Source organism: Ixodes scapularis, unplaced genomic scaffold (assembly GCF_016920785.2).
Source record: "Ixodes scapularis isolate PalLabHiFi unplaced genomic scaffold, ASM1692078v2 PGA_scaffold0__279_contigs__length_252992795, whole genome shotgun sequence".
Lineage (NCBI taxonomy): Eukaryota > Metazoa > Arthropoda > Arachnida > Ixodida > Ixodidae > Ixodes > Ixodes scapularis.
In genome coordinates, this window is record NW_024609835.1 from 228,319,315 (window position 1) to 228,333,386 (window position 14,072).

Below are 14,072 nucleotides of genomic sequence, written 5' to 3' on the forward strand. Positions count from 1 at the left end.
AGAGGGCTGCTGCGAAATGCGAGCGGATTGCGTACGTCGAAGACGGGCGGCGAATATTTTGACGGACTGACCATTTTTATTGTTTTTCTTTGCTGTCATTCGTTTGACATCTGAGGAAAAAGAAATGCTCATTTGCTTCTCCTTCGAACCTTTCGCGCCACAACTATATTCCCCAAAATCGCCGCATTGATAACACCTCCGCGATGGACTCTAACCCGATTGGGTTGGGCGTTTTTCAGAGCGGCGCCGGGACCTGAAGATGACGACGAAAGTCGTTCTGCGCCGGCGCGCATTGGGAATTCGTCGACGTTGAAATATAAAGCGCTCAGGTTCATTAGTAACGCCGATCGCGTTCGGAGCCTGAAGCTGAGACAATGGAATGAGCTTTAGCGGCGATGGGTGCACGTCCTCTACTCGGAAACCATGAGCCTAATGTGCAGTCAAGCGCCCAGACGCTTCTTTCAATCCCTCCGGTCATTAACCTTTCCCGACTGTATCACGGGATGAAAGTGTTTTCTGGTTTTAATAATCTTAATTTGCGTATAGCTCCCAAATACGTTTTAAAAAATCGAAAGAAATCTGCGTTTTTACGTTTGACGAGGTATGTTTCAACCCAAAAGGATATATTGGATTGATCCTATCAAAAGTAAGTTGTGCCACTTTCCCGTGCTGTACGAGAGTATAGCTCTCATTTATGACTTATTGTAGGGGCCTACAGAATGTGTCATGGATGTCAAAGTGCCTGCTTCGATAATACCATTCACATTCTAGGCAGGAAAAACCTCATGTTCAATCTTACGTTTAAAATTATATTAATTTTATTACTTTATTAGTTATTATTTGTAGCAGGGTCTGGCAGAAATACTCTATAGCAACTAGGTGTCCGCGATGGCGATGTGGCTTACAGAAAGCGAGCCACGCGCAAAGACGCGCACCAGTGCGCGGGTGAAAGAAAAAGAAAAAAGCCACGAGACATCACTCGGGCAGGTGGCTCGAAAAAAATGTCGACGGCTACACCTTCAGCTGGCTGGTTCCCGGTCCGGACGGTATCTGTAAATACAACCTGTAAATAAATTAAGTGGCCCTTGATTTATTTACAGGATATATTTACAGATACCGTCCGGACCGGGAACCAGCCAGCTGAAGGTGTAACCGTCGAAACCTTTCTCGAGCCACCTGCCCGAGTGATGTCTCGTGGCTTTTTTCTTTTTCTTTCACCCGCGCACTGGTGCGCCTCTTTGCGCGTGGCTCGCTTTCTGTGAGCCACATCGCCATCGCGGACACCTAGTTGCTACAACTCTAAAAATTATTTGGCTACAACTTTTTTTCTACATTTCAATGACGCCTAAGATACTGTTACAGCAGAACATATATACAAAAATGCCTCCCGATAGGTATCACGACTATATTTGCAACATATAAAACGTAATTGAAAATATTATTTTTTACATATAAAAGCTTCTTTCATACCATATTTTATTTAATTCGCTCCTGAATTATTGTTAACTAGTTTGGAGAACTACCACCAGCACAAATCTAAAAAAAAATACTCCTATTGCAAAAGAAAAAGAATCTGTGCTTCTCATTGATAATGTTTCTTACTACTCTAGCACCCAGGGTCTTTTCATAAAATTCGTATACCTCCTGTTTACAACGTCTGAAAGTATAGACTCGGATCAGTTTTAAGTTAGAAAATAAAAGATATCGGGATAGCTTAGTAAACCTTGCGGAGCTAAAAGAACATGCAACTTTGAACCGAACTCGTTCCGCTGCAGATTGAACTGCCCCTCTGTGTCACAACAACTATTCAATGCAATCACTCAAATACACATTTCCTACTTTATTGAACGCCCTAATAAAACGTAAGATTGATATTATTTCTAGAGCAATTCAGAAATTACAATCTGAACTAATGTCGGCCGAAAACAAATGAATCGATTTATGAGACTTGTTTAATTTTCGTATTCTACTTTGTTATGTCGGGTTTCTCAGTGTTTTTCGCTGTTGCCTTGTTTTGACTTCTGTTTGTGCCACTAGAAGGGAGTAAGGGGCTCAGTCAAGCTGTTCTCACAGCTTATTTTCTCTTGCTTCCTCCATTCATGTACCGAAATGGAAAATAAAGTTCCTTAATAATAATAATTTTAATAATAATAATAAAATTCAGGAATACATATTCAAAATACAAATCTTGAAATACATTTTGATAAGGAGCCACTTCAGGTCTATTCAAAATTCATACAACCGGTTGTGCGCACCCGCAAGTGTATAAAAAACGCAATTTATTTTGTCTTTGTTAGATTTATCAACCATCAAAACGAATACTAACTGTCGAATTCCAACTCTCGTGTTTTCGCGCCCAGAATAAAAAAAGAACGACATCTCAATAAACTTAAACGAGATACATCCGATCCAGATAGTATTGCGATAGCAGGAATACAACCAAAATGTACTTTAATAGAGAAGTACAAAATACAGTAAAAAAATTGTCGCGCGATCCAAAGATATAAATAGAAACTATATTTGTAAAATACGATTGCGAAACATTTGTATAGCGATATTCCCCAACCCTGCTTTGTAGCGACTCAGAATGATTTACTTCAGGTTCTCTTTGGGAAAATACGTGGGCACTGTACACAAACCACATGGAACTACATTTATCGTGGAAACTGTGCATTAACCAGAAACTGAAAACGTTCTTGAGCGAAAAAGAAAACGAACTAAAGGTGAGTTTTAGTTTTTTTTTTTCTTGTGAATTATAGTATAACAAGTATTTGACCCGAACATATCAAAAAACGCGCCCAAAAACTGGAAAAAAAATAACAACCGCTTGGTAGGACGTTGCACGGAGAGGTTTCAACAGCCTTGCACGGGCCGCTTGTTAAGGAACGCGTGAGCGTTTTCGATTGCTCTCTTAAGACTTCCGGATAGGGAGGAAAGGTTGAGATGTTTGATAAGTTTTCAGTAGTATCCTCCCACCAAATGCTCCGGGAAGGGGGAGCTTCAGTGGTAACTGATGTGGTGGTTACTTGGCGCGTGAATCTGAAATATAATTTGAATATTCGCGACTCTGGATTTCAAATGAAGACGATTTAAGTGTCTTTTTTTTTAATACAACACAACTTAAGTTTCTGTTTAAGCTAAGCAACTCTGTAAAAAAAAAAAAAAAAAAAAAACTTTTAGCGAAACTTTCAGTATGGAACTCAAGCTCCTCAGTCTTTGAATCAATAATCTGAACATCTAAAGCAAACGGTGCTCAGTCCACCCATTGTTTTTTTTTTCTTTTTTTTAGAATGAAGTTTTTCCCGGCGAGTCAGACAATTAAGCAAATGAGGCTCCTACAAATGTGGGGAAGGCTTCAGAATATCAATGTTTGCGATACCTGAGTCAACAAATGTAATTATGTGGGCACGTTCATTTTACATTTCACTTATCGACAACAAAGTAACTCACTGCCTTCAGGGTTTATGAAGAAGGTTGTTCGTTTTCGGGGTTTATGTTTCTAAAAGTACGAGGGTCTCGCTTCGGGTTTTATATTTTTACCAGAATTTGACGTCTTTCTCTGTCTCTGTGTGGCGTCTGACAAAAATCTGAATTCACCGTGACTAATATTGAAGAAAATGGGTCGGGCAATGCGGATTCCCCAGCATCGAGGGCACGTGACACAGATATTGGGAAACGGTCGTAGTACCGAAAGGGAACGGAACAAGGTAACTGGTGTGGTTCCCAAGAAAAAAGGGGCCTCCAGGCAGTTCTGTGGATGCACTGTTCTAGATTAACACATCAGAAAACTGTGAATTAAGATTTTCTCCCCAAAAAGATTCGGTTTTTCTTCCTCAAGGAGCACGTCAATTTGGGGTGTTTTTGTATATTGCGATGTTCATAAACCCGAATTTCGGGTTATTTCGTGTGGTTTATCGGTATTAGCCAAACACGCAACCATATTTCTTAAGCATGCTGGCTAAGGACTTAGTTAGACACTCTATAAAATATAAACGCGCCTTTGGTGGATCACAAAAAACTCTTGAAAAATTACAAGGTTCTAAATTTGAACATAGCGATCATATTAACTCTCTACTATCAAGCAAATTGAGAGAAGTCTCCGTTTTCAAGAAGACAGAAAGAAAGAGTTTTGACAGCGTTTGTGCTTCGTGACAAATGGTTAGCTTCTGAAGATTTCATCGATTTGTTGAGCACGTCAGGCAACTTAATACCATCAGAGCCCAAAACAAATACGCCACTAAAGTGGCACTCACGTTGCAAATATCCATCAAGGCAGCGTTATAAAAGATATATATAACAAAAGTTCCCCTTTATAAAACCTGCTTGTAATATCCATCGAATATTGATTAATGGTGCCGCAGGCTCCAGCTGCCATCTCTCGAACGTGACCGGCTATGTCTTCCAGGTGACCATCCCCGAGAAAAAGATTTCGACACGTTCGAACTAGCGCAATGCAAGCACAAATGTATTGAAACATAGAATCGCCGTAGCGGCAAAATGTTATTTTTTGTTTGGCTCAATGACTTGCGACATCGCCATTTAAGACTACGGTCTATACTCCCGCTGTCACCTCCATAACGGCTCCGTGCTGCAAAGCATTCTGACGCAAGACTCTCCTCCACATTGAGCGAAGCACCTGATGGAAATATTTTGGGCGGATGGCCCGGTAGACTGCTACGGGAAGCGCCGGTTTGAGCTTGCACCTCCTCACCCCCTCTTCCAGTATACCGACGTCGTCAATTTCTTAGTGCCAGCCGAAGTGACGCAAACAGCACGTCAGGACGCGCTTCCCACGCCGGTCTTGCTGCTGCTGCAGTCTTCCTTTAGGCCGAGTCGACGGCTGCAGGAAATCGGTTCACGTTTAGCCGCTATCTGCCGACCGACGCCTGTCAGGTGTTGTGACGTGCCCGAATTATACCCAACACCGGGTTTCGTAAGCGGATAGAGCCATGCGTGGGTCTTACAGTTGTCCGTGATGTTCGATACTCCTGCAGTTTTGGCGCTGCAAAAGTTGCAGCAACATGAAAAGTTTAGTACAGTATTCGGTATCAATTTGATTACGGTTTAGGCAGTGGGTCGGTTAAAACCCCGTGAAACCTGTCGGTATTTAAAAACAAACCTGATATAGAAGAAATTGTCCTTCGGAATTGTGTGTAATGCTAAAGCTCGCACGGCAATTGGGATAAAACTAATTTCGCGTTATCTTTTCAAGTGAGGCGACCACACATATGATCCGGCTGTTGGCATAGCAAATGAACAAATGCTCGTTTTGCATGTGGTTTATGCATACTTCTGAGATGTTTGAGGCTATACTTTTTTCTTTATGAGTACTCTTTTTTATTGACAATATTATTGTTACATTTCATTTGTTAACCGCACATTTTGAAATTATCAATCTAATGACACTTGTTTGATGGTGAAGTACGCAGATTGCTGCGTGTCTCATTATGTGTACTGGAGTATGACAGTCCCGGCAATAAAAAGAAAATGAAACCGAATAGAGAAAGCGATAGTCAGAAGTGAGGAATGATACCACTAAATACTGAACAAAGCTCAGTGAGGCCTTCGCACAAATTTTAGCACGCATGCCGCTCTCTATGTTGATGGGCACATATCAGTGATGTCGCGTACAAAAACATATACACGATTACTAATGAACCTATAACGGTCTTGTCGTATTGTAAAAGGAAAAAACAAAACAGGAAATGGTTCGGAAACATATGAAGTATAGTCTACGTTATCATTCTTTGATTGCCTTCGTATTTAAAAATTAGACTAATAATGAGTTTCTGAACATTTGAAAGTAAGAAATCACTGTAGTAGGAAAAAAAGGTTTCACATCATTTTTTATTAGGCGACTTTTTACAACAGATATGGAAACAAAGTGAGTTAGAAATCGGTTCATGGTTGAAAGGTCACAAGAGAAACACACGCCAAGATACCGGACTTGTGCTGCTTATGCTGCTGGCACAGTACTTCTGGTGCACGCACAAAGGAACAAAAGCTTTTTCTTTACAAATATTCCATGGATGCACCTCCACGTTTCAAGTTATTCCCCAGTTATTACACCACCTACGAATACAATTAAGGACCTCTTGTAGACTGGCGCAGTCTGAAGGCGTATTAATATCCACGTGGACCGCAGAATCCTCGTTGTACTGACGGATGTTAGAGAATCCAAAACAAAAAAAAACAGTATCATCAATAAAGACTAAACGAAGGGGATTAGAAACTGCCCCCCTACAGAACGGCTGGTTTTCTTTAATTCAGATATTTACAACACATTTCCTTTTATTGGTTATTAGTCCTATAAGCGGTGAACTATGTTCTGCACGGGGAGGGTGGATAAATTTATCTTAACGCGCACTTCACAAAATGCGGATATCGCCTTCCTCTTTCCAGTTCTGTGATTTGGCCTCATAATATCGTGATAAAGTAATCTAAGTTATCGGGTGCAAAAAAAATATACAGGATTTTTTTAGGTTGGTAACCAAATATACCGCTATACTATTCCATTCATTCTTTTGGTTATGCCTTGTATATTTTTAACCCACTTTATGCGAATGAAACAACATCATTAGCCTCTCGGGGAGCTTTCTCTTGCCAAACCGGAGAGGAAAAAGATCCCATTCATGGCCGGGTTAATCCAGGGTCCAAGCTGAAGTGCGAACACGCAAGCAAGAAATTAGCAACGCGGAGTTCTATCTGCGTCCCGGAAGTGCAGTCGAGAATCTCGTATCCGGTGGCGAGAATGTGACCCTCCGCCGCAAAGCCTTCCCACTTCCGGTCACGCCTCCGCTTCCGAGGTCGCCGCCTAATTGCGGCCAACAGGGAGAAGCCGTCCCCCCCCCCCCCCCTCCCCTTGTTCACACACCAACACCGCGGTTAGGACCACTTCCCGCGGCCCTTTGTGGCTCCGGACGGAAGCTTGCGACACGGAGAAAGAGCAACAAAAATAGACCCCCTCGCTTCTCTGCCTTCGACACTTTGGCTGCGCGTTGTATCTCGCAGCGAACAGCAGTCTCGGCCTGGAATAATAGGGAGGAAGGATCTAAACGTATAAAAGTATAATATGAAAAAAAAAAAAATGACGGCCCAGGCAGCTCGATTTCCCTGCGTGTCCGCCACCCCTTGTTCATAGTGCTGGATTTCGTGTGAAGAGTGCAGCGCAGTTTTCAGCAAGCTGGCGTTTTGTGCTGGGCGTCAATAGTGTGCAAAATGGAACTATACAATCAGTGGTTGATCCTGGGGAGCTTGCTGGTTCTAGGAGTGTTGCTTCCGAGTGAGTCGTCAATCTTGTACTAAATACTATAGTAGGTTACAAGTCAAGAAGGTAGCGGCAAATGCCCCTCAAAGGGAATCATATATCCCTCCGCCACCTCCGCATCCAATAGCGTCCCATTGTTTCCGTGACGTTGCGGCCGACGCGCGAGGAGGGTCTTGCCTTTCTGCACATATTTGCTTTATCTTTCGACTTTGACTTAGCATTGTGGAAGCCAAAAGAGGGTGATTAGAGTTTTCCCCCTCCGATGAAAACAACAACGACTTTCGGGGATTAGCTTCCCCCTCCGATGGATATCAAGGCTGCTTTCAGGGGCTCGGTTCCCCCTCCAATGAATACAAAGGTCGCTTTCTTAAAAAGTGGGATCGGAGACAAGTTGGCATCACTCTGTACCGAATATCTATCCATTGAAGCGGAACAAGGAGTGTTTCCAGTGAACTCTACTTTCCACTGCGGAGGAATTTGAAACAGGCGCCTCACGCTTGTGGGAGGAGCTTCTCCTACCTTCTTAACTTGTAACCGACTATAACTGAGACGACGATCTCTGTTGTACCGTCTGTTTTCTGCGGCGTATCCTACTCTGTAAAACGAGATATTTATTTTAAGTTTCTTAGTTTCTTTTTGCGAAGTCCGTTGAGTCGAAAACGTTTATTCCGGAGACTAACTTGCCTCAATGCCTCATCCAGTCAAGTTAGTGTCCGCAATAAAAGTTTTCGACCTCATTTGATTTCGCATATAGATACTGGCTGTACTCCCTCTATAGTAACTCACAAGAAATTCAAAATGACGTAATATCTTCACGCTTGTTACTTCGCGATCTTTCTTCGACGTTGTCATCGACTAATTGCACGATCTAACTGGCTGCGAAAGGTAGTAAGTTATGCGGACACACCACGTAATGCCTTCCTTAAGGCGCCAGTGAGCGTAAATCATTCCCGGCTGGCGCCAGAATTTTGCAGACCACTCTGATACCCAATCCTCGAGACATGCGCTGTCAACTAGTCGAATGCCAATGCGAAATGGAAATATATTTTCAGCTCAAATAACGTCTATTGCACAACACCAATCCTGACGTGTCACAAGCTATAGTCATGCTGAGTGCCTCTTTGCCGAGTACGATCTAAAAACTACATTTCTTTCGGCTTGTTATACAAGGTACACCTAAAGTATACTAATATTGGGAACTTGCCGTCCACCTCCCCCCCCCCCCAAAAAAAAAAAAAAATAACTTTTGAAGTTATGTAAATCTTTAACCGAAAAAAAAAACTGCATCGCCGGACGCTAATTCTCCGTCCAAAGTTGAGCTGGAGCTCCGAAGCAGAAGAGCAAATTTGCAGAACAACCCGGTATATTATTCAAACGTTAGAAGTGATATTATAAGCATTTCAATGGGACATTGGGGCTCATATTTGCCTGTTTTATGTTTCTTACGCAAAAAATCTCCATGTATTCGAGAGCACCGTCGACCGCTATTTTCCCAATGAAATTGCAGAAAGTCGCATATGAATTTTGAATAAGATACCGATTTGTGCTGAACCTTTGGCATCGGGTTCGGACTTCTAGTGCTACGTTTGGGTGGGAAACGAGCGCACTGGCTATACGTAGCTAAATTTTCCAATGAAAAAAAGACCTTGTAATATTTTGGGGGGAACGCCTTTTAAATTGGGGAGGTTAACTATTCGAAGCTTAGTGGGAAAGTACAAATATATATTTTTTTAAGCATTTCTGGTTTGAAAAAGAGTAAAAATGATATGCGAAAAACACACACACACAAAAAAAAACTCTTAGCCACGTGTTTGCTGAGATTAATAAAATTTCGGCCTGTACGAGTATTAATTATTATATATTCTCTTCCGTTGTCTTTATGGCTAACTGCCGGAAGACAATGTGACATCAGTTGGTATTAATGCATGGTATGAAATACGGATTACCTGTACGATTTCAAGTCATACGTTTCCAATGCTTCGATAACTACTCGCCTCAAAATGCACAGGTTGACCTCGATTTAGGTGTAAAAGTAAAGCACCCTAATAGGTCTTCAGCTAGATGAGTCATAGCTGTCCCGCAACCAGAAGCTGTTCATGGATAAACGAAAACAATATAACGAGGAATATGCATTATAGTGCAGAATTATTGTGTTTTTGTTGAAATTATTTCTCAGTTAATCAAATACACGTGTTCGCCGTGTGGTTTTATAACACGCGCGTAATATGACAACATAATTTGTCAGCAGCTTTAAAACCACGTAGTTTGAAAGTATATACAGCTGCAAATCTTCTGCTGAATGAATCTTCGCTGTGTTTTCTTTGAAGTTTCTCTATTTGTAATCTAATTTTTCTTCTTTAAATAGTTTATATAAATTGGTTCCGAAATATGTCCAACCTTAAACCTTGAAGTAAACGAAGTTCTAAAAATTTACAACACTAATATAACACTGTAGATAACTAGCAACTGTTTTCTTATGACGAGCTTTTTGTACGCGGCACATTTCAGTTATGATCCGAAACAAAATTGTACAGGCGAGCGGTTTACCTTCATTGTTGAGTGAGGCATGTCAAAGACTCCAGTATGAATCCGTAGTACGTTGAACAAATTTTGGATATACAATGGACACACCCAATGATATTATAAGGTGATCTGGCTGCGGAGTGGCTAATACTTGAAGTAAAAATTGGGAGTGACACAAATATGTATTCTCCTATGAAGGAAGATTCATATTCTCCTTAATAGGAGAAAATAAGTTAGGGGTTAACACTAATTGAAAGTTGAAGTAAATTAAAGAATTAAAACTAATAAAAACTTGTTTAAAAATCAATATCAATATGTGCATTTAGGTGAATCAGCCTCTGATAAGTTAGAAGTACGACATGGAGTGCCGCAGGGATCGATTATGTGCCCTCTGCTATTTCTTGTTTATGTAAATGATGTGGGAAAAATACAGGGCTCTCCAGAACTAATCATGTGCGCAGATGACGCGAACACGTTCTTTAAAGCACGTTCAAAAGACATATTACAAATATTGGCCAACGAATACTTGGAGAAGCTGGCTAACTTGCTTAAGCGTAACACATTACATCTTAATGTTATTAAAAGTAAATACATAATATTTCGCCCGTTAACAAGCAGGACAAAAACACTATACTTATTAGATTTGATAACGTACCTTTAAGCAGGTCAAAGCTAAATAATTTTAGGCATATGGTTCAATGAAGACTTCAACTGGTCGACGGATATACAGAAACTTTGTCCTTATCAATATTAATCAATAGGATGTATCTGTACAATTAATTAAATACTACCTCCATGGTTAACAAAGAAATTATATTCTTATTTATGCTGCTCAAAATATCATACGGTGCATTAGTATCGGGTGCCCCTTCTATGACGACTGATAATAAAAAATAGACCTTCCAAAACGAATATTTCGCATGCTCGCCAATTTTTAGGGTAACTTGCGAGACTTGCGTACGGACCCACTGTTTCAAAAATGCACTATGCTAAAGGCTAATAAAATATATTCCTTTAATTAGCTTCAGGTGATTCAAAAAGAGAAGGTATATTTCATGCCGAAGAATGTTAGCTAAGAACATGCTTAGAGAACAAATAACTGGAAAAGACCTAAAGTGAGAACAGGTGATGGGAAGCAACAATTGGGTTATCAAGCTTTCTCCTTCCTAAACAAATATTGAAGAAAAGGTAAACTTTCGGTGTTCCTGTCAAAATTTCAAGAGAAATATTTAAAAAAAAAACTCCCGGTGGAGAGTAACATCGTTTATAAATGAGTAACAAATGTGAAAAAGTCCTCTTTGATGTAAGTATATTATTTTCTCAGTCGCGCTTAATCTGGTACCAGTGTTTATTATGCAGTTGTTTGGTTCTGCATGTGCATTTGCAGATGTCCTGCTTTGCGCTGTACTGTAAAGGAGGTAGAGACGTCGTCAGGCTGTAATGGCAGCTTTTTTTTCTACCTCCCTTCCTCCCCTTTTTCTGGAAAGAAATAAGCAAACTAAACTGAACTGAAAGGCATAATTTTTATGGCATCATCCAAGAGCTGGTAATGCAGTTGTTAGTTTAAGATTGTCGTCGCCGTGTCAATATAATAGAAAATTCGAAAAAGAAAAAACATTAACAGCTGCTAAGAACACTTCTTAGCCGTGAAACATAAGTAGTAACAGCCGCGGCTATATAGGCAAATTTCGAAAAGTATATCTGGGAAAATGTCGATTTTACGATGAATAAAACAATAAAGCTCTCCCATTCCTTTAATATTTTTGGCCTCCGTTGGCGTCAGGTAAAATCATAACTATGTTCGCATTTTAGAAAAAAACATTCCTCAGCTTTCTTTTTTTTTATTATTTAAAGATTTGTGTATCACTTTGATGATAAGGTGATGAATTTACTTTTATTATGATGTCATCGCCAGGGTAATGCGATTCCTTTGTGAATTTTATGTGCATATTTTTATAAATTTAAGGAAAACTAGAGTTACCTTTTTGTGAATATACTTTAGCTACCATTCTACGGGGCAACTGATTTAGCCTTGTTTGAAAATTGTCTCATATTTTTAAAATTGAGTACCTGTATTCAAAGCTCATCTCACGGAATAGTATATTTTTTGTGAAATTACCTTTCACGCAATTGGTAACTTTTTGATCGCGAATGTTTTTTTTTATATCTAGACTATTAAATAAAAGTTTTGAATAAACAGCGCTTAAAAATGATTCTCTGGAAAAAAAAATCCCTGACGGTGCATCTTAACGATACATATATTTCAGCCCTCAGAAGGATGAAATAAGCATATAGATAAGAGAAGCAATTCGAACGTTATGAAGGTTAGGCCAGCGAGCGGTCCTTCCACACTTTAGATGCGGAGATAAATGTTCATTCTGAAATGAGCAATTGAGCCAGTGCAGTACGATTTCAACACTGGGAACTCTAACATGCATTTCGCACTTCTGATTACACAATCGCACGCCTCTACGACTGCCGTCCATTTCGAAACGGTGGGGCGCAGACATTTAATTCGAGCTCTCTTGGCTCCGTGACAATCACATGTATAATATGCATACACACTCCCATAATACTCAACAATACTCAATAATTATATGTAATATCCATACACATTTTAGACGAATGTGCATGGAGATTACATATTGCATGTAAATGCGGGTGGCGAACGGTCATTAACAAACATTATGTGCAAACGAACAATATGCATGTTTACTTTCTTGAAGAACAGAAAGAGGGTCAATCACAGTGAACATTACGAGAATACCAGAAAATTACTAACTTCAAAACACGATTAGATCTTACAAAGGAATCTGCGAAGAAAATATGAGTTGTTGAAACGTCATGGTGACAGCCACTGCTCATATTGTTTTGTTTTTTATTTCTGTCGCTGGGATAATTATATTATTCGCCGTCATTAGTTACCTTAGTGTTTTTTGCAGAAAATTGGGCTTACAGTTTTTATAGAGGGTAGCTTTGACAACTGTAACGCAAAGCTGGAAGTTGTGTTGTGTAGTCCATGTAGAAATAGATAATGAAATAAAGAGGTTGAACACAGATTATCAAGACGACAACAAGTTGGGTATATGAATTTAGTGTTGCTCATTTTGTCTTGCAAATAAATAATTTGCAAATAAGTTATTTAAAAGTAAGTATAGGTGACTCTTGTTGTGCATATAACACCGCCATATAACAATTTCATTTTGAAGTGCAAACATCACGGAGTCTCATCTGCGAAGGAGAATACTTGATCGGGCCAATACAACTGCTAACTTGGGGTTATTAAAGCGGATCATTCAACAAGTATTTTAAGCACGCCTGCACATCAATACTGCGTCATAGTTTATTTTGATACGCAACAATGGAAACTGAGCTCCTGATATCAAAGCCTCATATCTGAACTGTCTTCTCCCGTGCCTTATGGCACCACACGCGGAAACCGACACGCCAGTTACCTCAAACTTTCTGAAAGGGCAACTGTGGTCAATACTTTCAAATATGGGCTTACGACATGTTTCGTTAAGATGTAATCCTATTTTTGTTGTCAATATCTTCTGTGGTTTTGTAAATATCATGGCTCAAAGTTTTGTCTTGGGCGTCTACGGGAAAACGTAAACTATTCGATAGAGAGGAATGGCAATACTTGTCATCAACAGTACGGCGGCGACAACGTCAGGATGTTGCTGCTATACGTAGTGCGATATGCCGCTTCACTAGCCAAGCTGTCAAATGCAAGATACAAGGGAAGATGCTTCCTTGTTAGCATTTGCGTCGTTGATATGCAGCCTATGTGGGAAAGGTCAGTTCAAAATAAATGCGCTTGTGAGTAAAATTCGAATTCCACGCGCAATGTACTTAAAGAATAAAGCGCTTTAGGTGCCGGCACTGGGAGCCCGCTCGAGGCGAGCAGCGCGACTGCTTCGTTATATTCCTGTTTTCTCCACGCGCAGACAAACATTAATGGGATACATAACAAGATGATTTTAATACTGTAGGATCACACAATTGGGCGGAGTGAGCCTCACACGCTGTATGGCTGTTTACAATCGGGATCTCCCGAACCTGTGTATACTGGGCAAATATTTGCGCGGTGGGGTAGCTAGCTAGCATATATCGCTTTGGGATAATTTAAACGCGGAAAACGTACGACGGACACCCTTGGAGGTCGCGTTGTGTAGAGCGTTAATTCTCTCCTCAGGAGACGCTACCCTCTGGGGTCCTAGCTAGATATTTTGCGCGTGCATGGGGAGGCGCGGTGCAGAACAGCGCAGCATGATTGCAT

The 14,072-nt window shown here is 40.5% G+C and overlaps 1 protein-coding gene across 1 annotated transcript in view; it reads left to right on the plus strand.

Annotated features, from left to right (window-relative positions):
* The first annotated feature begins 7,160 nt into the window (after positions 1–7,160).
* LOC8032470 overlaps positions 7,161–14,072 on the plus strand; it is a 47,213-nt gene continuing 40,301 nt past the window's right edge. The window contains exon 1 of the mRNA XM_029978549.3: positions 7,161–7,282. Within this exon, the coding sequence (XP_029834409.2) occupies positions 7,219–7,282 (64 nt within the window). The 5' untranslated portion in view covers positions 7,161–7,218. The remainder of the gene's footprint in view (positions 7,283–14,072) is intronic.